The sequence below is a fragment of the Sinohyriopsis cumingii genome, unplaced genomic scaffold (assembly GCF_028554795.1).
Source record: "Sinohyriopsis cumingii isolate HCF-2022 unplaced genomic scaffold, ASM2855479v2 utg000426l, whole genome shotgun sequence".
Classification (NCBI taxonomy): Eukaryota; Metazoa; Mollusca; class Bivalvia; order Unionida; family Unionidae; genus Sinohyriopsis; species Sinohyriopsis cumingii.
The window spans coordinates 238,045-263,483 of record NW_028315897.1 but is presented as its reverse complement, the minus strand read 5'-3'; the positions used below and the strand labels follow the sequence as shown (position 1 = coordinate 263,483).

General features: G+C 36.1%; 2 protein-coding genes across 3 annotated transcripts in view; one reads left to right on the top strand and one right to left on the bottom strand.

The window, feature by feature from the left end:
• The window catches only part of LOC149774056 (uncharacterized), a 108,923-nt gene extending 87,976 nt beyond the window's left edge, over positions 1-20,947 (bottom strand). For both annotated transcript variants that reach the window (XM_089945836.1, XM_089945834.1), the window contains exon 1: positions 20,838-20,947. The gene's annotated coding sequence lies outside the window, so the exon portion shown is untranslated. The remainder of the gene's footprint in view (positions 1-20,837) is intronic.
• Positions 1,177-3,686, top strand: LOC149774057 (uncharacterized). Its single transcript, XM_089945820.1, has one exon. The coding sequence runs from the start codon at positions 1,667-1,669 to the stop codon at positions 2,864-2,866; it is 1,200 nt and encodes a 399-aa protein (XP_089801946.1). The 5' UTR covers positions 1,177-1,666; the 3' UTR covers positions 2,867-3,686.
• Positions 20,948-25,439: the final 4,492 nt, after the last annotated feature.

Genomic DNA, 25,439 nt, shown 5'->3' with positions numbered 1-25,439 from the left:
TTCTTAACTAGAAGGTTGCTGCTTCCTCGACGATTTTGATTTTTTTTTCCTCGATCTATAATCTCATTTTAATATCGATTTGCTGCATCAAGAAAAATTTGATATCTCGGATCTTCAGTGTTTGTTTGTTTTAAACCTCGTTTTATACAATATACCCAATTATTCTACGTATCACGATTTACACCTCTGATAAGCAACAAACCCGCCTAGATCATTGATATTTTAAAAATTTTGGTTATTGTTTGTATACCTCCCTAAGTAAATTTGTTCATAAAATAAACTCCTTTTCTCCTTCCCCCTTTTAGTGTTTTTATATTCGCTTCTCCTTCGTTCCCCCGAGGTGGTTGACCAGCAGCTATTTCAGCTGGAAGATCTTTTGAAAGCTCCTTTTTTTTTCTTTTTTTTTTTTCCAGCTGCTTCTGCGACTCTATCAGTAACTTTTGTAACAGGTCCAGATACTTGTTCTGTACCCTCTGCATATTCAACTTGAAACTCTTGACGTTCTTGTAGTTTTCTTCTGACAGAATCACGGACTGGAAGAAATTTCTTTATTGCTTCTAATCTTCTCGAGCTAATCTAGCTGTACTAGACTCCCTAGCTGGTGCCATTATTGATATAATAATGATTTAATTATTATCGGGGAGGGGGGGGGGGCGGCCTCAGCATACTTGCTAAAAACAAAACTAACCCCGGAGACTTTGCGAAAGTTAAGAGGCTTCGGTTTGACATTATTACCCGCCCCCCCCCCCATTTTTTTTTTTTTTTTAGGAGGCCGAAGTTTGTTTTTTAAAAAAAAGAAAAAAAAGACGCTTCTAAAACTTGTAGGGTTAGCCCTCTCTGCTGCTAAAGTTCCAGGAATATCTTGCACACTTGGCAGCCTATATCTACACTCTTCCACTAATTAATGTGTAATTAATATACTTCCTGTGCTGTCTTTATCTTGGCGGAATTAAAATATGACGCTAGCAAATTGACGCATTGTAATGTTCCGTTGACATACATTTTGTTGCAATGCGACGGTATTCTATGTATGTCGAAGTATGTTTAAGTTGTTTCATTATGGGCATATGTTTCTTGAACGAAACGAAAAGTTGTTCACCGTTCCAATAGGCATAGTGTTGTTTTTTCGTTTCGTTAAAGAATACTATTTCAACTTAATCCAATTTTCAGCATTCCGGCTTTCGTCGCTTTCCAGCCAACTGAAATGAAACTTGAAAAGATGTCTATTTCTTTTGTAAGAATTTGTATCTATTAGAGAAAAGACATTAGGGTAAGTAAAGTCCGACAAAAACATTATAACTTTACTTTGTAGAAAAGCGTCATTATTGGTTGCCAGTTATGTGTGATATTTCTGAAACTTTGACTTTCGTTACACTGTTGGACAACATCAAAACACGCTTCACAGCGCCGTTAGTTATTCGGTATGACCCATCCCCACCCACCAAAAAAATAAAAAAATATCGGGTGATGTGTCTCACGTTGCAGGACTAATCATGGAGGCTGATTTGAAGAGACCCGTGTTGTTACATACTGAACATAAGCCATTCAACTGTGAACTTTGTGATAAAATGTTCAGACGAAGTAGCCATTTGAAGGATGAGGATACATGCTGGTGATAACTATTTAAAAGTGAATTTTGTGACACAGTAGTCATTTGAACAAACACATGAGGATACATTCTGGAGGTCAACCTTTCAAGTCTGAAGCTTGCAATAAAATGTTTAGTGAAAGTAGTGTTTTGAACAAACACAGGGTACATTCTGGAGGTCAACCATTCAAATGTGAAGTTTGTGATAAAATGTTTAGAGACAGTCGTTATTTGAAGGTCCACATGAGGGTACATACTGGAGATAAACCATTCAAATGTGAAAATTGTAATAAAATGTTTAGTCAGATTGGTTGTTTGAAGGTGCACATGAGGATACATACTGGAGATAAACCATTCAAATGTGAAGTTTGTGATAAAGTGTTCAGACATAGTAATAATTTGAAGGTGCACATGAGGATACATACAGGAGAGAAACCATTCAAATGTGAAATTTGTGATAAGAGGTTTATTCAGGAGGCTCATTTGAAGACCCACAATATGGTACATACTGGAGATAAACCATTAAAATGTGGTGTTTGTGATAAAAATTTTAGACATAGTGGTCATTTGAAGAGACACCTGATGATTCATACTGGAGAAAAACCATTCAAGTGTGAACTTTGTGATAAATTGTTTATTCAGGAGGCTTATTTGAAGAGGCACAATATGGTACATACTGGAGATAAACCATTCAAATGTAAAGTTTGTGATAAATTGTTTAGATACCGGAGTCATTTGAAGAGACACATGAGGATACATACTGGAGATAAACCATTTATATGTGAAGTTTGTGATAGAACTTTTAGTGAGAGTGATATTTTAAAGAAACACGTAATGATACATACCGGAGAGAAACCATTTCAATGTGAAGTTTGTGGTAGAGTGTTTAGGCAGCATAGTGATTTAAATTGTCACATGTGGTTACATAATGGAGATAAACCATTTAAATGTGAATTGTGTGATAAAATGTTTAGATACAGTAATAATTTGAAGGTGCACACGAGGATACATACTGGAGATAAACCATTTAAATGTGAAGTTTGTGATAAAGTGTTCACGCTTAGTGGTAATTTGAAGGTGCATATGAGGACACATACTGGAGATAAACCATTCAGATGTGAAGTTTGTGATAGAGTGTTCACACTTAGTGGTAATTTGAAGGTGCACATGAGGACACATACTGGAGATAAACCATTCAAATGTGAAGTTTGTGATAGAGTGTTCACGCTTAGTGGTAATTTGAATAAGCACATGAGGATACATACTGGAGATAAATGATTCAAGTGTAAAGTTTGTGATAAAGTGTTTATTATAAACTGTAGATGAACCATTCAAAATGTGAACTCTGCAAAAATGTACAGATGGTTATTTGAAGGTCCACATGAGGATGCATATTGGAGATTAACCATTCAAATGTGAAATTTGTGATAAAATGTTTAGGCGAAGTAATCATTGGAATGATACATACAGGAGACAAGCAGCAGAGAGGGCGATCAGACCAATTTATGGAGTGGTCACCTTGTGTTTGAACCAAAAAAAAAAACAGTGACCCTTCATAGAGGTCAATACCACGTCTACGATTATTGTTTGTCACAAACAGAATTGTAGACGAACCCTCTCTGCTGCTATTCATGTTGCAAAAGAAATTTTTGCCACCATATCAAGTTTGATGAATATTTCTCAATGCGTTCTCCTCATCTGAATCATGGGAATCTACATCTGAATCATGGGAATTTGTTCTATGTTTCAAGTAATATTCAAGTTCTGATGGTGGTTTTTCTATTTTTGGATTTATGTTCTTTATGTGTTTATAATATATCATCAAACTTCTGTATCGATCTCCACCGCAATTTTTGCAAATCTGATATAATCCTCTAACGCCATTGTTACATCCAACAGAACTTCGTGGACCAGCATGAGGATTTTTCTTTATAAGATAATTATGTTTTTTACAATATTCTCCACAGCATTTTTTATCACATTTGTTAGTGGTTCCTTGACGCAGCCACGCACAGTTGTTCATTATATGAATGATATCTTTTTAATTAAATTTACACCTCTTCTGCCGATATTAATTAAAAGATTTTATCAAGACCCACACGATATCTTGTTCTTGGATCATGTAAATTTATTGTTATAAATCCATGTGGAGTAGCTTGCGCTCGTGAGAAGAAATTTCTGAATTTAATTATATCCATGTCACCACCACACCACGTTTGATGAATATTTCTAAGTGTGGGTGTGTCTACGCCATTAAACACAACTAAAATATTGCAATTGTCTCTAATCACCTTCGGAATTTGTGTATATCGTTGAGTAACATAGATCACGTCTGTATTTTTATGTCTACCTCGGGAAAATATTCTGGCTGGATTTGATTGTTCATCTAGCATCTAATCGTCGTATATAACTAAATTATTAATAAATCCTTCTAAAACATCTACGGATGGTGCTTCATCAATATCGGTTATAAACTCTATAACATCATTACCTTCATCCAGTAATCGCGCGTTTTCATTGAAATCTTTAAGTACATCATAACATCGTTGATCATCAGCGGATGGTGCTACTAAATACAATTTATCCCATTTCAACCATCTAATTATCAGATTAAGTAATAACTGCATCTTACCTGATCCAGATGGTCCTATGATAATCATTCTGATGGAATTTGGTAACGCAGGGTGGTGTTTAACTGGCTCTCGTTTTCTTGTTGCTGAGAAATCAATTATATCCATATATATTATGTCATGAATTTATATTGCTTATGCTGTAGAGTTAAAACTCCAACTACTGATTTAGCTATGGTTACAACAAAAAATAAAAAAAATAGTGTATGGTGGAAAATGTTCTGTATGCGGTAGAAACAAATTTTCGTTTTTACCTAATAAGTGCGGTGGTGATATTGCTAATTTGATGTGAAAGTTTCCAGGTACTCCATGGGCTAAATACAGCGGAGAAAAACATCTACCAGGATATAATTATTGCGGTCCTGGTACCAGACTTGATATCAGGCTCGATAATCAAGATCAACCAAAACCAGGCGAGGAACCAATAAACGCTATTGATCGAGCTTGTCACGCTCATGATGTTGCTTATAAAAGTAAAAATCTACAAGATAGACATACATGTATTGCAGATGTGAAATTAATTCACGCGTTAAATTCCATAAAAAATGAAAATATTAGAGAATCATTAGCTAATTGGTTAGTAAGATCCGCGATGAAAGGTAAATTAGCATTTGGGGCTGGTAATTAATAATGGAATCGATTTATTATTCACCAAGTGGATACTGGAGAGGCAAAGCAGCAATTGGTAAACTTGCTGATGCAGCAGCGGTTAAACATTCTACTGCTAAAGCGTGGTTATCCAAACAAGCAATATGGCAAATTTATCTACCACCACTGAAACGAATTCAGTACGCGTATTTCGATGTCAGTGTTCCTAATGAAGTTCATCAAGCTGATATTCTGTTTTTACCGTATGATACTGTGCGTAGAAAAACATATAAATACACGTTAACCGTAGTTGATGTTGCAAGTAGATATAAAGAAGCAGAGCTGCTATCAGCGAAAACATCATCTGAAGTAGCCGATGCGTTTGAACGAATTTATCAACGAGGACCATTACGATGGCCACAGCTACTACAGGTTGATCCTGGTAAGGAATTTCTTGGTCCAGTATCATCGTTGATGAAACAACATAATACCAAAATATGACGAGATCATACTTCAATTCACCGTGATCAGGCAATTGTTGAGCGATTTATTCGAACACTCGCTGAGCGGTTATTTGGATATCAATACGCGAGGGAATTTATTCAGGATAAAAGATCTCTCGAGTGGGTTGCAAGATTACCAAGTGTGATAGCTGCATTAAATAATGAGATTACACGAACAACCAACATGAAACCCATTAATGCAATTACAAAAAAAATATACCAACACAACGAAAAGATGTTGAAAAACAAAAAATATTGGGTGATGTTACAGTCAGATATTTATATGAGCCTGGTGAACTTGAAGGTGGTAAAGCGAGAGCGACTGATCCTATTTGGAGTGTTACCACACACAAAATATCCACCGTGACAAGATCCTCAGGTAGACCTGCAATCTACAGATTAGATTCGGCTGCTCCTCAACGTGGATTTGAACGTGAACAACTACAAATAATCCCCGAGGATACACAACTACCACCGCGATCACTTAACTAGCACTAGTGCCAGCACCCCGACGTCGATTACACTCAAAACAGGTCAACATGGTATTTTCTCGTGTGTGACCGCGACTATTATCTTTTCTATCTACGGTAAATTGTCTTGAATCATTACTCGAATGCCTCCACAGCATCATACAATTGCAACTTGCGCAATGATTATTCTGCTGCTGTTTTAACTCAATAATAAATTCAACATCAAGATCAAAGTCACTTTTATTTTTTTTATCAGATTGTTTGTATCCAATCCAATTTTTTCTTATTATGTCGTCATTTATGATGTTAAATTTATCAACGATTTCAGGAATTATAATTCTACGTAATTGAGATATTTTTCTGACCCTCGATACCGCTAAATAGACTAAATTTGACCACTCGATACGATCGTCTACAATCCAGACTCGTGTGCCAGAAATAGTTAATCCCTGAGACGAGTGGATCGTCATGGCGTATCCCAACACCCATGGAGATTTGTCAGCGCGTAATGCATCTTCGACCACACTGATATCAACGGCGACAATATCATTTAATACGAGATTCTGTTTTTCAGTCTGTCCTGGAATATCAACATTGATATTCTGTTTTCGTGTATCTGATGGTCTATAACACAACGGTACGGGCAATTCTGAGTATTTTTCTTTATGTAGTTGAAATAACTGTTGTTGTAAATCGTCTCTGATTATTTTTCTGCTTGCTACTATCAAATCGTTGGGTCTCCATAAATTCAAAAAATCACTCATTGAGGTCTCTGAGATCACTCCACGTATTATTTCACACTGAATTTTGTTTGATTGTAATCTGATTAATTTTTAAACAACTTTAAATTTGCATCGAGAGCTCTATGATCATCATCTATTTCTTCGTAATAATCAACGAAATTTTTTAACCAATCATGTGGAGATGGTCCAACAAAAGGTGGCGGTTGACCATGATCGCCACACATTATTATAGGCGGTATTTTTCGTCAGCAACCAATCAAGAAACGGTTTTAATGTATCCAACGACGCCGTACATATCTCGTCCCAAATAATTATTTTAGGTATATATTTTTCTCCCATTCGTTCAAGAGTCCATGTATCCCCGCGCCACCGAAAGAAACTATGATACGTGCACGATTGTACTTGCCGCTGTTTTATCTAGCGTGCAAGTCTATGTGTGGGTGTCAGCACGATCATATCTGAATTTCTAAAAACATTAATTGCTCGAGTCGTTTTGCCGCATCCACCAGGTCCATTGAGATATACTGTCTTATATCTAGTTATTGGATCACTCAATGATGGCGCTTTCGACATTTCTGATATTTTATTACCCTTACGATAAAAATCTCTCATTGGAACATCTGCTGATTCTGTATAATTGTGTAATAATTCTTTTTTTATCCTCCACGAACTCCATCGTTCATCATTACTTGTAAATTTCATAACAGATTCTAAATATTTACTTGAAATATAAAACGAATCTGTTGCGACTCTGACTGCGGTCTCAGGAAATCTATTAATCATCGATAATACATTTATGGAAACATAAGCCAACATGGAAGATCTTAGATGAGTATACTGTGGGGAGACGTCATTTATGTAACTAACGATCGTACCTAATTTTGTTCCGTCGGATAAATAAACACTTTCTCGATTTACAAATATATTTCTCGTCGTTGTATCAGCGATTATAAAATCGTACTCGGCATCATCTAAAATTAATCGTGCGTGATGTCTTTTATGATCATATGCACCACCTTGAGTAAATTTACCTATAATTTTTCTACCGAGATCTTTTGCGGTTTTGAGTTTAATCTCGAGAATTTTAGGAATATCATCTTCGGAAACATCAGGACATTTTTCCTTAAACTCGCCAATAACTTCATCCAGATTGATAGAATCCGACATGGGCAACCAAACTTTGGTCTGTGCATGATATGATATAATCGCCTCACTGACCACCAACGATGTCGGTATCGCACAATCTAGCATATATCGTAATAAAACTATAGGTGCCCAACGTTTTTAACAAGAATGTCTACCAAACCAAACATAACAAATCTTGTGAAGATTTTCGTTAAACTCGAATGATTCAATACAGGCGAATCCAGTCAGATCAAAATCAGGTAATGGTCCATTAATTGCCACTCGCGTCATCTCGTTTGTAGGGTGACCAAATCTTTTAAAGTACACAGAACAATCTCCATATCCTAGAAAACTTCCCGGATAACATACAACCATATCAACCGAAATATCATCATTGTAATTATATTTGGTATTCCATAATCCACCGTGTCCGTATTCGACGCAACTTGCGCGTACGTCCTCGAGTAAATCAAATCGTGTTGGTTTCCATGAATTTTGTTCTCTAGCAAAATGATCCGCAACAGATGGAACGGTAAAACAATTAGTAATTTGTCAGTATTTTCCGCGTGCTTGCACTCTAAAAACTTCATCGCGAGATTTTTCATCTCGTCATGGAGGGATTCTGTTCGATATATTTCACCATTTGGTCTGACAAACTGATCAAATCCACCTTCTTCATTACTTTTAAATAACCATACCGATACAGGATCGTTTTTACTTATTTCGTTGATAAAATCAAACATACTCATATCTGAGGGGTAAAATCTAACAGTTCGATCACGTGGAAATATTGTTACTGCGTTAGTCCATGCGTGCGCGTTATGATCAATAATATTTATTGGAGCTCCTTTCGATTTATATTTAGATTCGTACAGTACCTCTCCCGTTATTGTCGCTACGGTTATTGGAAATTTTAATATTTTTCCTAACTCAGCAACATCTTTTATTGTAGCACCGGTATCCTTAACTGAATCAGCCCACGAGTTTATTTTTTCACGCCTTAAATCAGTTAATCCATTTCCACGCATCGCGTTTGTAAAGTGTTCTGCTACTCGTTCGGCTACACAATTTAACCTTGAAAATTTCATGGGTGCCAGTTTATCAACGTTGGGTTTTGTATTTACCTCATAGATTCCATAAATAACCGCTCTTACAGGATACGCTCGCTCATAATACGGTTTGTCAATACCCGTCAACAGACCCGGTCTGGAATTTTTACTTAATATGACAGTTTTATTATTGCCAAGGACAGGATCATATTTGTCACGGATAATCCAACTACCTGTTTCTGTTAATACAATAAATTTTACTCTGAAGAAATATTTTTGATTGCCCTCATACTCAGCGATGTAGTTAATGATAGTTGCCGCTCGCTTGTCATTCATTGTGGCGTCCTTGACAGTATTGCGTATAATCTTGAACGTTGACCATGTATGAGATGCACCATCCGTGTAAAATTCTTTCTTGGCGTCGTGAATTTTCGAGATCAAACTTTATTTTTCGGATCAACCAAATCTCGCACTGGCAAGTCTGGAGATAATCTGTCGAGGTTGAATTTATATTTAACAGGCCTAGTTTGGGATAATCTCTCAAACTCGTTCATATAATTAAAACAAATATTTAAAATAAAAAAATATTATATATACAATGTCTCAATGCAGATGCTTGATGATCGGTTCAGTAAATCGATGCAACAAATCCTGCAGAAAGGAATTTTGTTGGATGTACTTACAAAGTATATGACGAGGAAGTCTAGGACCAATACCATGTCTGCGGTGTGGTATTGGAGTGCGAGGAAAAACAGAATTATGTGGAAAGTGCGGTGGAAAACGGTTGAGAGAACTTAAAAGATATTATGACAAAAAAAAATAATAATAGTGAAAACGCTATAAAATCCGTGGAGGATTATATATCAAGATTTCAGACAAACAATGATTTAAACAAATAATATTATTATAATGGAGCAAAATATATTTGTCCCACATCCTGTCATTAAGAATTACGAATCAGATATTAATGGTGTCATCAGACACTGCAGGTTAAACAAAACCAGTTGGTTATATTAATAATCATGGTTATATAATGTTCACATACGAGGGAGGAAAGAAACATTATCTGTGTCATAGATTCACGTATGAATGTCATAATGGGATGATCAATGACGGTCTAGTGGTCGATCATATTGATGGGAATCCTCAAAACAATAATTTATCCAACCTTCGTGTTGTCACGCAAAGCGTGAACTCTGCATGTGGTAATACAGGAAGATGTAAGACAGTTTCTAGAAGGGCGGTAAATTCCACAAACAGAGAAACTGGCGAAGTAATTATATTTCGATCGATGCATTCAGCTGCGAAATATTTTGATATTACCCCGCATTCAGTACAAAAGGTAGCAGAAAATATATATAAAACCGCTTTCTCAAAAAAATATAAACAGAAAATCACCTTCCGATATCAATAATTATCATTACCACCTCGAATTAATTTTTTTAATTTATATCACAGTACTTCCCCCATAAACTACTTATTTTTTGACTCATGAAAGGGAGGTAATTTTATGATCCTCGGTATATGGTCATAATTATCTACGGTTTCTAACTTACAAAAATATGCAGTTCGTGTATGTTTCAGTTCTATTCGTGAAACATTTAGAACAACACAACACATAGACAGCATATGCATTACATCTAAACTACAGAAAACCGACATTTATATTCCAGCTTACTGAGTGTAGAATCCAGCGTCTAGTCTGTATCGATCGTGGCGGGTTAATTTTAGATCTACAGTACAGGGATCCTGCATGTATTTACTCGATTACAGAAATACGTGTATATAGTGTTTGGAATTTAAAATCAGTTGCATTTTCCTTGTTCAGAGCAAAATATACATGATATATATTTGTATACGTATGTGTGATCATGTATTTGTGTGCGTATGTGTGGTTACTTTTTTTATCGAGCAATATTGACAACTAAATACTCCCTTGACCATGTTCATGGATACAGATTTACGAGTGGGAAATCTCGTAATATATATTTCTCCATAGAACAGATATAGAGAGGACTGAAAATCTCGTAATAGTCATAGGAAGGATGAAAAAATCTAGCAGTTATGTTATAGGAAGGATGAAAACATCTAACTGTTAGATGTTCTATCATAGATGGCGTGGTATAGTAAATAGGAAATTCCTTAATCCAGCTTTTATAAATCTAACTTGTTTGGTGAAAACGTATTTCTTGAATTCAGAATTGTATTTTGAGCAAGTATATTTGAAATTGGTTCCTTAGCTATATATTAACTTACGAAACATGTTTGTAACAAGATTCGATGGCTCAATCAGTATCGTATTGGACTGTGACGCTCGCGGTCCAGGATCGAATCCCCATGGCTGACAACTTGTCGGTGGTGCGCATAATTGCGATTTTTATAATAATGGGGGAACCGCAAAACCCCCCGCTCAGCAAAATTAAACCACCATATCGACCGGTGGTTGATACATATTTTCGTATCACCCACGGGATTGATTATTGTGGGTGGGATTTTGCTGAGCGTATATGTTTGTACTGTCCTTGCATATATTCATTGTATATATCCATTTCATTGTATATATATATTTCCTTAGTTAAGTTACATGTTTGTGCCGTCCCATGCATAATCTGAGCTCGCTAATACACTCGATAGGGGCTCGTCATTCATAATCTGAGCTCGCTAATACACTCGATAGGGGCTCTTCATTCATTGTATATGTTGTACTGTCCTTGAAACATCCCGACGGACTCGATAGTTCTATAGGGATAATTTTTTTTTTTTATTTTAAAGATTTATATACTAAATAATGAACTACGAAAATATCAATGATGTAATTGTTGCTATTAAAAAATTGAAAAAAGATGGAATTAATATATCTGATGAACTAAATCCTGAAAAAATAGTTTCTGATTTTGAGATTTTACAAGAACGTAAAAACCAAGGAACACACACACTATCATCTGAATACAAGCTCATGAAATGGATTCAGGCGGCAATGTTTCAGTCGCTAGCTACATTAGAAGATAATCAGGTGAAGGAATTCGTTCCTCTCTCTGCCGCAGTAGAAAGAATTAGATCGCTGTTATCCCACGAGTAAGAGGAAAAGAAAACAATTAGTACTCGCATAAGACTATTAAGAAAAATTATGTTAGCGAGTAACCCCGTTACTGGTGAAACGATCCAAAGTAGTAATTCTGGTGAAAATGAAAATGAAAGTTCTGGTAACTGGGGTCCCTGTCAACTCTGACCACGTGCAGATCTTTGATCAGGAATTGATGAGTTAGAATTATGTAAAATGATCAAATTTTCAGAAAAAAAAATTAAAATATTTCTGAATAAAAACATATTTCAGAATATTTTTTTTGCAATGCTGATTAATTTGTACCAAACACCATATCAGTAATAAAAAAAAAATATTTTATTTATTTTGAAATATTATTATTTTTTTAAGTTGATCTAATTTAATACAGCAGTGAGTCTGATCTCTGTTACAAATGTTCTCGACGGAGCTCATCTAACTGTTAAGAAATCCTCGTGTCCGTGTTCATCAATAACTAAATTGATCCGTGTTTTCAAGTACTTTTTTGTCATGTATAAAAACCCTCACGTGTGGTACATTACATAATATTTAAGATTTCACATACAGATTTATCACAAGTTCTTCTCCACGTATGTCAATTAAGCGATTAAGGTGGTCTGTGAGCTTAGAATTTATTCGTGTTAACATATTATTGTGACACCGCAGATACACAGGATTAGTTGGTTCTTGCACGATTAAACTTCCGGGAGAAACTTGTGATGTAAATGTGTATAAAATATATCCTTGTTGAGCCTGATTTGATCTTCCGAGATCTATTTGATAGCTACCATCGACTACGTCACAAACCAGATTGACCACGATTGTCGATGTTATATTAACGATTTCCGGAGATACGTGTATGCCGCCGCCATGTGGATCATTATCATATCTAAGAACAGTTGCTAATGGTGCTAGTTTTTTCCACGCATCGAGTATTTTAGGAAAATATTCATCAATGACATCATTGACAGATTTTCTTAATTTATCTGGATTATAATCAGGAAACTTAAACGTTACAATGTCAGCTTCGGGTATTTTGTATTTGGCTGCGAAGGATTTTTTGTAATTGCTTGATGACTTAAGAACCATATCTATAATTCTATTATAGATAACTTCAGAAGAATTAACTATATAATTTAAAACTTCTATGTACCTAATAATATTATCGCGCGCAGATGAAGAATCAAATAAATACTCTTGAAAACTATCACGTAAATTATTTACCTGTATTTCATGGTCTGAGTTTATTGAAGCAAATATAGAATCAATATTCAAAGCGTGAACACGTTCATTAAGATTATAAAAAGGAGCTTTAGGATCATATATAGGATATCCCCCTCCCCCCCTTTCTGGTTTTACTTCTATGTAATCTAACCAATCTGAATTCATTTTAATATCATGACGAAAACTGTTCTTTGACGTAAAATCATCCCGAGTTGGTTCTGGTGGTCCTTCATACACCGGGGGAATTTCAGGCCAGCCTAGTACGGATCTTATCGTGGATTGATAAATATCAACGACGTAATCGGGAGAATGTATTTCAATCGTCGAGGACAGGGTCGGTTCATGAATATTAATTGATATTTTTGCTTCTTTTCCGGTTATTGATTTTATTCTATGTTGAAATTCCTCATTGATTTGTTCGACCTCATAACTGCCAGTTGGTATTCCAACAACAACCCAGTCAGGTGTTCCATCGGGTTTATTTTTATTAGCAAATACAAGCGAATTATTTGCTGGTGTACCATGAAATGATTTTGATCTGATATTTGGCCAGCTGTAATATACCCGTAATTGCGCTAGTGCTATTTCTTTTACTGGAATTGCAGTAGGAAAGTTAACACTAAATTCAGGATTAGACGAACTTACCGAGATCATCGTTATCTTTGGCGGAGTTGTGTTGGTCACGATCTGCTGGAGTAATTGTGCCATTATTAATACTTGTATTTTTAATATCGATACCTTCGTCGTATATTTTAGTCATCATTGAAAACTCGAAATCAGATATAATTCCATCACTAAGACTCGCTGATAACAAAGAGGATAATTTCGAGTATGCTACCGTCGCTGTGTGTAATTTTATTATCTAATCGGATAATTTTTCGTTCGTGCAAGTACATATGTTTTTTGTGATGATATTAAGCACACCTGCAATAGTTGTTGCTGCTGAAATACAAATACTTACAGCTGCTGGTGCCATCATTGTCACCGCTGATAATATGACACCGGTTCCAGCAACAACAGCGGATACTGAATAAACAATCACATCAACGATAACTAATCGTCGTCGATATTTTTTTTTACTTTTACTGTATATTGATCGACTTGATCTTTTAGCGCCGCCTGCCATTCACGCGCTTGATTGTACCTGTATTGTGCACCATCCATATATTTTTTTATGCAGTAACCAATTGAGGTGTTTCAGCTACAAATTCCAAACACCACCAGTAAGATGTTGCGGTTAATTTCTTATCAGCTGCTTCCAGAATAAATATTTCTTCGGTCCCGCTATTTAATATAACAGATACAACCCCCGAAAACCTATCGGTTGAATGACGCCATGGAAACGTTGTAAATATTTCAAATTTTGCAGCACTGAACACAGACAGCCTGTACACGCCAGTGACTGTTGCGGTATATTTGATTGTTTTATTTTGCTGCGACCATGTTGCAAATCCCGATGATACCATGTATACGATATTTGTGATATGTCCGGGAGTTATTCCAGCTGAAATTTTAATCAAATTGGTTTTGTTGACGATCTCAGGAATCCCCGCTACGATGTCTTGCTGTGTTTGTTTGATCGTGTCTAGGTTAGTTTTGATATCAACGAGTTTTATATCAATGGCGTGCGGAGTGCCAAAGAATTCCTCTGCGGTTTTTTGAAAATTTCTTCGAAATCTTGCAAAAGCGCCCACGTGAACATCATACTCGGCCCGCAGCGTGGATAGTTTTCCATCCACGTTGTCGACGTATTTTTTTGTTGCTGTGTCTTCGTCAGATGTTGGATCTCTTAAAACTACTATTTTATTTCCGTTCATGCTGAGCTCACCCGTCATTGTGTCGCCGGTGTTTTTCACGCGATTAGCAACGCTTCTTGCAATTTCATTTCTAATTGTTGCAAATGATACACTTGAATCTCTGATTTTGCCGCTGTCAGTAAACACGGGAATATTATCCGTAACTGCACCAAGTACTCGTCGAACTATATCATTCCATCTGATATTGCTCGTTTTTAGTTTACCATATCGATCTTGAAAAATAACAACCAAATCTGGGTCAACTCCAGCCAGGTTCATGATATCAGCGAGGTCATCTTTAGTCGCATACTTCGACAGATCAACGTCATCGAACTTTTTCTTAACGCGTGAGGATCTTCTTCCGTAAATATCAACCATTATAATAAGACCTGTTGTTTAAAACGCTTTACGCGCAACGAATCGGTTACTTGTATAATCATGCACAACTTTATGTGGTGGTTTGGATGATTTTGATATAGCGTCGAGTACATTAATTACTTCACTTCCACATATTGGTGGATCTGTCATTGTTTGTGTGGGTAGTGTTGAATACCAAACTTTATAACCAGAGGTTCTTGCGTGAAATGGTGCGACATACTTGATAAATTCAACGGGTGGAGCTAACCCGTACGAATCAAAATAAACGATTCCACGTGGATCAACCACGTATGATACCCAATGAGTACCGGGTCCTGAATTCGAGTCTAGAATAATAATACCTGTTTCGTGTTTGTTTGGTTGTTTCGGTAATTGATCTCGCATAAAAACACCTCTAAAGGCTTTTATTTTTAATTTTTTAGCAGCATCAAGTAAATCAAAATTTGATGCTGGAACGTCTAACGTGGAAGCCTTAGACCTGTCCCCCAACGAGATCCTGGCAATCTTAAGCCGCGTCCCTTTTTTTATATCCATTTCTTGTTGCTTTCTTTAGAGCCATTCCAGCAGCTGTTCCAACAGTACCTAACGCGGCTGCTTTTGCTACGGCTGGAGCATCAGCAGCTACTAACGCTGGAATATCCGCAAGAAGTGGAAATATACCACCTATTTTAACCATGTCTTTGATGGCGCTCAGGGAAAGATGAAATTGAACTCCAGTTTTTGATTCCAGGGCTTTATTGAAATGTTTAATCTGATTATTTGTCAACGATAATTTGTTTGGACTACCACTAATCTGATCTCGTTTTAGTGATATGTTATTTCCGCATTTGTTGGCGGTTTTTGATCGAAGCTTTTTTACCTGACCAGGAGTCAGAGTAACATTAACATGACTATGCGACATTTTTTATATACATAATATTTTTCTGAATAATTAAAGATTTTCCACTGGTGCGTCAACGACTCTCATTCGACCACTACCACCTTCAGGTAACATGGCTTTATCGCTAAGTATGACCGCGATTGCTCTGTAGGTGCCTCGAATAAGAGGTGGACCAGCTGTATCAGGAGGAGGGTTAGTAACACGAGCTCGAAAGTGTATATCAACGACAGATTGCTTGGATAAATCAAGATGCTCCAGCGAAAAATAATAAATCAGATATGGACCTGTAAAATCTAGTTGTGATATTTGCAAACCAGTATCTATATTTTGATCACGTCCCATGAATGACATCAAACGATGATATGCACGCGCTACATGATTTTGTTCAAAATTTAACAATATATCCTCAGCCGGTTCTTGATGTCCATTTATCCGCAAGGAAACTTCATTAACTCCAAGGTTATCAAATATCATATGTGAACGTTCTTGATTATTCGTCCGAGCATTATCTTGCAGCGCAATAAAAATATGTCGTGGCGCAGAAACGCCCTGTTGTGATGCTATATGCCATGTAAATAAACCATTAACAGAACTTTGAACAGCATCTGTGGTTACTGTTAACCATGATAGCAATGATTTACCGCCTTGATCCATAAAAGAAAGTAATTTTTGTTCTTCAGTAATAGATGGTGTCATTACTGGCATCCACAATGAGAGTTTTGATATATTTACTTTACCTTCAGCAACACCAGCACCTCGCCAGATTGCATCATTATCATTACCCTTTCTTACGAGTACAACTGTGTGTTTAGCTCCAAAGATGACCTTTCTAACATTTCTGCAAAATCCAAAGATGTGAGATAATGGAATTACACATGAAAAATTTCTATTATTTCCTGACAACGCTGCTTGGCGTGTTGCAAATCCTAGGTTGAAAGTCGCGCTATCGCCTCGTACAATATCAAAAGCAGCAGCTGGTCTGGCTGCGTATTCAGGACCATCACCAACAGGTGCCTCCATATCAAATGCTGGGTCTGATTCGCGCTTGAACATTTTTATTATAATTACCATTTTTCAAATGGTGATCATCGTCGACGAAGACCGCTTCCTGCCATTAAATTCGGTGTTATATTTTTCTCTGCTTCTTCAGATATCGCCGCTAGTTTTTGATTTGCAGCTTGATTTATTATTTTACTGACATCTGCAGGCATCACCTCAGTACTTGGTAATTTTACTGGTGGTTGTCGTTTTCGTCGCAATAATCGTGCTATTCTTTCTTTGATCGCCGAGAACGCCTTACCAGCAACATTGACAATTGCACCAGGAGCTTTATCACGAACAATATCAATAGCTTTCATCGATAATTGTTTTGCAACGGGTGCTACTTTTGGAGCTATCCTTGTAAATAATCCCTGAATAACATCACCAAGTCCATCTCCGTAAGTAGCTCTGTAGATTGGTAATCGTGAGTTTACCGCTCTGAACTGTAGAGGTTTGCGATGATTATTATGTATGATCATCTTATTTTTATTTACCATTTATCTAACAACTAGTCATCAACAAGTTCATCGATAAGTTCTCGGTAAACGCCAATATCCATGATACCACCTTGAAATAATCGTCGACAAATATCAGCTGCTTCATTAATTATTTCTGGTGAATTATTTCCGGCACGTTTTCCTCCTATTAGAACTTCTAACCGTGACACGTCATTAATGATACTATCAGGACAAACAAAATCATCTCCCAGACCACTGTCAGTAGCACCCGGTGCATCGTGAAATTCTTCTTCTGGAGATTTCGGTCGAGGAGGTTGTATTTGTTGTTGTTGCGGTGGAGTTTGTTTTTTCTGTTGCTGCGGTGATGGAGTTTGTTTTTTCTGTTGCTGCGGTGATGGAGAAGGTTGTATTTGTTGTTGTTTTTGTAGTTGATCAAAAAATAAATATATTGCATTAATAAATGCAATATATCTAGTATCACCGCCTCTAGCCTGGTCAGCATCATAATGTATACGAAATATCTACTTGTACCAATTTTCACGACTTATAGTATCATCGGCATACTTGGTTTTTAAAACTTCTTTTCGACGATCATAACTCCATGCGGCAAACTCAGCTAATTTATCTATATTTTTAATTTCCTTTATGTAATTAATATGTTTTTCATTAAATTTATCCTTAGCATCAACCCTTTCCCCGATATGTTCTGTTCCTGTTTCTGATACATGATCTTTCATCTCACCTATTTCAGTACGAATTTCACCATCGGGTTGAGGTTGAGCCGCAGCTATATTAACTGGAAGATCTTGTAAAATCTCCCTTGTCTGTTTAGTTCTTCTTGCTATTTTTTCGGTTTGTGCCGCAGTTTGTTCTAATACCGGAAAAATACCCCTTTTCCTCCTCTCATCTTCCTCCGCAATATCTCCCCATATAGTTTTTTCAACAGCCGCTGAAACTTTCTTAGTAGCTGCAGTGACAGGTTTAAACAGTTTTTTAGTGTCCTCTTCATACTCAACTTGTGCTTCTTGCTGCGCTTGTAGGTTTTTTCTGAATGAGTCTCTGACAGGAAGAAATTTTTTAATTGCTTCTAATCGTTCTTGTGCTATTCTTGCAGTATGAGATTCTGGATGTATCATTATTTTAATATAACAATTTTTTAATTAACATGGCAGCAGTGAGGGTTCGTCTACAATTCTGTTTGGGACAAACAATAATCGTAGACGTGGTATTGTCCTCTATGAAGGGTCACTGTTGTTTTTTTTTTTTGTTCAAACACAAGGTGACCACTCCCTAAAGTGGTCTGATCGCCCTCTCTGCTGCTAGACAAATGTGATCACATGTTAACTTTGTGGTAAAATGTTTAGGCAGAACTGTATTTTAATGGATCACTTAGATATATACTGGAGATAAACCATTGAAATGTTAAGTGTTTTTTCAAAACTTCAGAGTGACCATGACAATGCAAACTGGACATTTCCTGTTTAAATGGAAAGTTTGTGCTAAAGTCTTTTGGGAAAAGTGGTGCTTTAAAGAGACAAAATACACATCTAAATACCCAAATATGTACATGCTTTGGAGGTATATATTGATGTAAACCCCAATGTTGTGATTTATAGTTGTTTTAATAGGAACAATAGACAGAACAAAGTTTTAATCTAAGCTATTGTACAAATTATTTACTTTTTACCAATTTCTTTTGCAATCCATGTGATTACATCCCTATCGTACTTGATTTTTCTTGATTGGACAGGTCACCTGTTGTGATAAACTGTGAATCAGTCAGAACATAAAATATAAGGGTCCCGTTATGATTGTGACATTTTTTTCTGTGAAAATATCGTATACTTACCTGTTTTATAGATTAGAGATTTAAATAAAGATCAAACAGATGTTCATTATGGTGTAAAGCTATCCGGTCATGTACAGCCTAGTGACCTCATTACACAAATGGAGCTATAGAGTGATTTCAGCATTTCTTATAAAAATCGCTACAATCAAATTTTAGTTTGCTTTTTGATCCTTATTCAAAGACGTACAAATCCTAAGATATTTACCTTCATGAGTATTATGGTACAAAATGTGTTAATTTATTTGATATGTATTTTAGTGTTTTAGTTTTTGAGTGTATTTAAGTGTTCTTAGTAACCTATGTTAAAGCATTCATTTGTGATGTTGGCAGTAAAATGTTTTGACTGGACTAATATAACATTTTTATTTCAGCAAATAACATACAATTCAGAATGGTTGTATGAAGGTTCATTTGAGAATGAAGTTAGTTATTAATTGTTTTATAATTTAGTGGCATGTAATGATACATACTGGCAAATAAACATTAAAGATTGTACTATGTTTTGGCAGAGTAATATTACTAATAAAATGTATTGATATATACATGATAATTAACATTAGAAGATGTACTGTGTTTTGGTTTAAAATTTAGTAGTTTTTTAATATCTAAGTAGCTTTCAGTTGAATAGCTTTGCATCTTGGTTTCATCTACATTTTATCCCTTTCTGCACCGTTGCCGCTAAGAAAGTACCTTTACCAAATGAGATTTACCATCCGATTTTGGATTTTAGGCTGAAGGTAAGGTTTCCATTTTAGGTGACTTAGTTCCCCATGTGTTTTGGTAGCATGACCCTTGTATGGGTTGTTTTCATAGATGTCATGAATTTGTATGTTAATACCCACAATAAAATGCATACAAACCTTGTGCCACAATTTCGCTTCCCTAACAATCTTTGACAGTATTCTGTATATTCAAGATATAAATCTGATTTAATCATTGATAAGGATGTTTACATCACTGAATGATAACATAATATAGACGACATTAAGAACCCTGGTAACATAAGAGACAAAGCTGGATTATCCTTGTCTTATATCGAAATACAGAATATTGATGTTAAAGCCAATCACATGCATTACTATCGAATAGAAATGCATTTATTTCTGACAAACAGGCAATATTGTGGTTTGTTATACAAAAAACAAATTGTTTGGTGTGTGCAGTACTATATTTCATGTTATTTTTCGTATCTGAGAAAATAATTATTAATTTTAGTGTAAGAAAAAGTATATTTAACATAAATAATTATCATTTTGTGGTAATGACCATGTATGAAAAATAAAGGGATGAAGTCTGGACATGGCCTGTGGAACACACGACACTTCACAACCTAACGTACAAAACTTATGTACAAATCCGGTCTCATTCTGCTCTCAAATCTAGAATCTGGTTGTTGTTTAGAGAGAGAGAGAGAGAGAGAGAGAGAGAGAGAATATTCTTCATTATTCAGTTACCTGTCAGTTGCGTTATTCCTTATGTAAACACTTCAAGGGCACTATTATATTCCATTAGCAATTAAAACATGAATAAATAAATTGTTTGTAATTGTGAGATCCATTGTCACTGTGCCACATGGCTATGCAGAGGTAATATACATGCTAATTAAACACACTTGACCTTTAGCTTGGTCGTTTCCAGTAAATACTGGATTGAAGACCAGATTCACCTCTACACATCAAATTAAGGCGGCTCTTTGTGGGGAAATGAGGCTACCCATGGGGTATTGGAAATATGTATGACAAGCCCATTTGCTCAACAACAATATATTAATCTATTGATAGTTTTTCTGAAGCCATTTGAAAAAAAATGACAAATAAATTTAAAAGAGAGAGAGTGAGGGAGAACAGCAAAGCAACGTTTATAAAATATATTTTTGTATTATAAACAAAACATGTTATTTTCAAGGATATAATTTATGATCCAATGGTGGACAAATGCACAAAACAAATGCAAAAACAGGATACAATGAAACATTCATAATTTTCAAGAGTTTTACAAGTCTTCCAGCTCAAAACCCTCAAACCATTCACATTCATTGTCACTAGAAAGACTTTCCAATGGAGCTGCATTGTCATTCATTATGTACTGGTGCTCTCTACCATTTATTATGTTTCAAAGGCCAGTAACTTTGAAGCTGCTAATTATCATGTCCTTTTTCTTCTTTAATTCTTCACTGGCCTCAGAAATCCAGTCAATCATCTGCTGCTTTGAAGGGGCTGGTCTTTTTTCGGTTGCCTACTCACCAGCTTCCCTGGTTGCAATATATTTGGAAGCCTGGTCCTCGTGTATGTTGACCATTTTTTCTGTAGCAGTCCCTTGAAAGGCTTATTTAGATATACATCCAGTGGCTGTAGTTTACTTGTGTATCCACTGAGGATTACTGCCATTGTTGTTTTGGATTTTTTCATGGAATTTTTTACTCCATCAGTCAAATGACCATGAAATGAATCTAGCACTAGGAGAGAAGGTGCACGCCTCGTGTGTACTTTCCAAACTTCATCAATATAATCCAACATTAGGTGTTCATCCGTCCATGCTTTTTGTTGAACTTTTAGTACAACTCCCTTTAGGGAGTTTTAGATTTAAAGTTTCTTTTTACCCGAAAGATTATCATGGGTGGCAACAAGTCACCAGATGCCAGGCATGTCAATACACATGTTAAATGGTGCTTGTCACTGCCAGTACCGCTTATAAGCACCTTTCTCGTTCCAACTTTATCAATTATCTTCCCTGGAACCAAGTCGAAATACACTGGCGTTTAGCAGCAGAGAGGGCGTACAGACAACTTAAGAAAATGGTCACCCTTTGTTTTTAGACCAAAAAAAATAGTGACCCTTCATAGAGGTCAATAACACGTCTACGATTATTGTTTGTCCCAAACAGAATTGTAGACTAGCCCCCTCTGCTGCTCAATAATCCTGGGAATCTTCATCTGAATCCTGGGAATTTGTTCTATGTTTCAAGTAATATTCAAGTTCTGATGGTGGTTTTTCTATTTTTGGATTTATGTTCTTTCTTTTTCTGTAATAGTTCATTAAACTTCTGTATCGATCTCCACCGCAATTTTTACAAATCTGATATAATCCTCTGACGCCGTTGTTACATCCAACACAGCTTCGTGGACCAGCATGAGGGTTTTTCTTTATAAGATAATTGTTTTTTGCAATATTCTCCATGGCATTTTTTATCACATTTGTTAGTGGTTCCTTGACGCAGCCACGCACAATTGTTCATTATATGAATGATATCTTTTTAATTCAATTTAATTTTATCATCCAAATATTTTGTCAAGACCCACACGATATCTTGTTCTAGGATCATGTAAATTTATTGTTATAAATCCATGCGGAGTAGCTTGTGCTCGTGAAAAGAAATTTCTGAATTTAATTATATCCCTGTCACCGCTGCACCAAGTTTGATGAATATTTCGCAGCGTGTGTGTGTCTACACCATTAAACACAACTAAAATATTACAGTTGTCCCTGATTACTTTTGGTATTTGTGTATATCGTTGAGTAACATAGATCACATCATTATTTTTATGTCTACCGCGAGAAAATATTCTGGCTGGATTTGATTGTTTATCTAGCATCACATCATCATACACAACTAAATTATTAATAAATCCGTCCAAAACATCAACGGACGGTGATTCATCAATATCTGTTATAAACTCTATAACATCATTATCTTCGTCCAGTAATCTTGCGTTTTCATTGAAATCTTTAAGTACATCATAACATCGTTGATCATCAACGAATGGTGCTACCAAATATAATTTATCCCATTTCAACCATCTCATTATCAGATTGAGTAATAACTGCGTCTTCCCCGATCCAGATGGTCCTATGATAATCATTCTGATGGAATTCGGTAGCGCAGCATAGTGTTTAACTGGCTCTCGTTGCCGAGTTGCTGAGAAATCAATTATATCCATATATATTATAACATGAATTTATATTGCTTACGCTGTAGATCTAAAACTCCAACTACTGATTTAGCTACGGTTATAACAAAAAATAAAAAAATAGCGTATGGTGGAAAATGTTCTGTGTGCGGTAGAAAGAAATTTTCGTTTTTACCTAATGAGCGCAGTGGTGATATTGCTAATTTGATGTCAAAGTTTCCAGGTACTCCATGGGCTAAATACCCAGGAGAAAAACATCTACCAGGATATAATTATTGCGGTCCTGGTACTCAACTCGATATCAGACTTGATAATCAAGATCAACCAAACCCACGCGAGGAACCAGTAAACGCTATTGATCGAGCTTGTCATGTTCATGATGTTGCGTATAAGAGTAAAAATCTACAAGACAGGCATATTGCAGATGTGAAATTAATTCATGCATTAAATTCTATAAAAAATAAAAATATGAGAGAATCATTAGCTAATTGGTTAGCAAAATCCGCGATGAAAAGTAAATTAGCGTTTGGGTCTGATAGTATATAATGGAATCAAATTATTATTCACCAAGAGGATATTGGAAAGGCAAAGCAGCAATTGGTAAACTTGCTGATGCAGCAGCGGTTAAACATTCTACTGCTAAAGCGTGGTTATCCAAACAGGCAATATGGCAAATTTATCTACCACCACCGAAACGAATTCAGTATGCGTATTTCGATGTTAGTGTTCCTAATGAAGTTCATCAAGCAGATATTCTGTTTTTACCACATGATACTGTGCGTGGAAAAACGTACAAGTACGCGCTAACCGTTGTTGATGTTGCAAGTAGATATAAAGATGCAGAACCGCTATCAACGAAAACATCATCTGAAGTAGCCGATGCGTTTGAACGAATTTATCAACGAGGTGGTGGACCACAAGGTGGTCTGCGATGGCCACAGCTACTACAGGTTGATCCTGGTAAGGAATTTCTTGGTCCAGTATCATCATTGATGAAACAACATAATACCAAAATACGACGAGGACATGCTGCGATTCACCGTGATCAGGCAATTGTTGAGCAATTTAATCGAACACTTGCTGAGCGGTTATTTGGATATCAATACGCTAAGGAATTTGTTCAAGATAAAAGATCTCGCGAATGGGTGGCAAGATTATCAAGCATGATAGCTGCATTAAATAATGAGATTACACGAACAACCAACATGAAACCCATTAATGCAATTACAAAAAAAATATACCAACACAACGAAAAGATGTTGAAAAACAAAAAATATTGGGTGATGTTACAGTTAGATATTTATATGAACCGGGTGAACTTGAAGGTGGCAGCGCGAGAGCGACTGATCCTATTTGGAGTGTTACCACACACAAAATATCCACCGTGACAAGATCCTCATGTAGACCTGCAATCTACAGATTAGATTCTGCTGCTCCTCAGCGTGGATTTACACGTGAACAACTACAAATAATCCCCGAGGATACACAAACTACCACCGCGATCACTTAACTAGCACTGGTGCCTCTACGTCGATTACACTCGAGACAAGTCAACATCACATTTTCTCGTGTATGACCGCGACTATTATCTTTTCTGTCTACGGTAAATTGTCTTGAATCATTACTCGAATACCTCCACAACATTACACAATTACAACTTGCGCAATGATTATTCTGCTGCTGTTTTAACTCAATAATAAATTCAACATCAAGATCAAAGTCGCGTTTATTTTTTTATTAGATTGTTTGTATCCGATTAATTTTTTTCTTATTATATCATCATCAATGATGTTAAATTTATTAACGATTTCAGGAATTATAATTCTACGTAATTGAGATATATTTCTCACCCTTGATACCGCTAAATAAACTAAATTTGACCACTCGATGTGATCGTCTACAATCCAAACTCGTGTATCAGAAATAGTTAATCCCTGAGACGAGTGGATCGTCATAGCGTATCCCAATACCCATGGAGATTTGTCAACGCGTAATGCATCTTCAACCACACTGATATCAACGGCGACAATATCATTTAATACAAGATTTTGATTCTCAGTCTGTCCTGGAATTTCAACATTAATATTTTGTTTTCGTGTATCTGATGGTCTATAACACAACGGTACTGGTAATTCTGAGTATTTTTCTT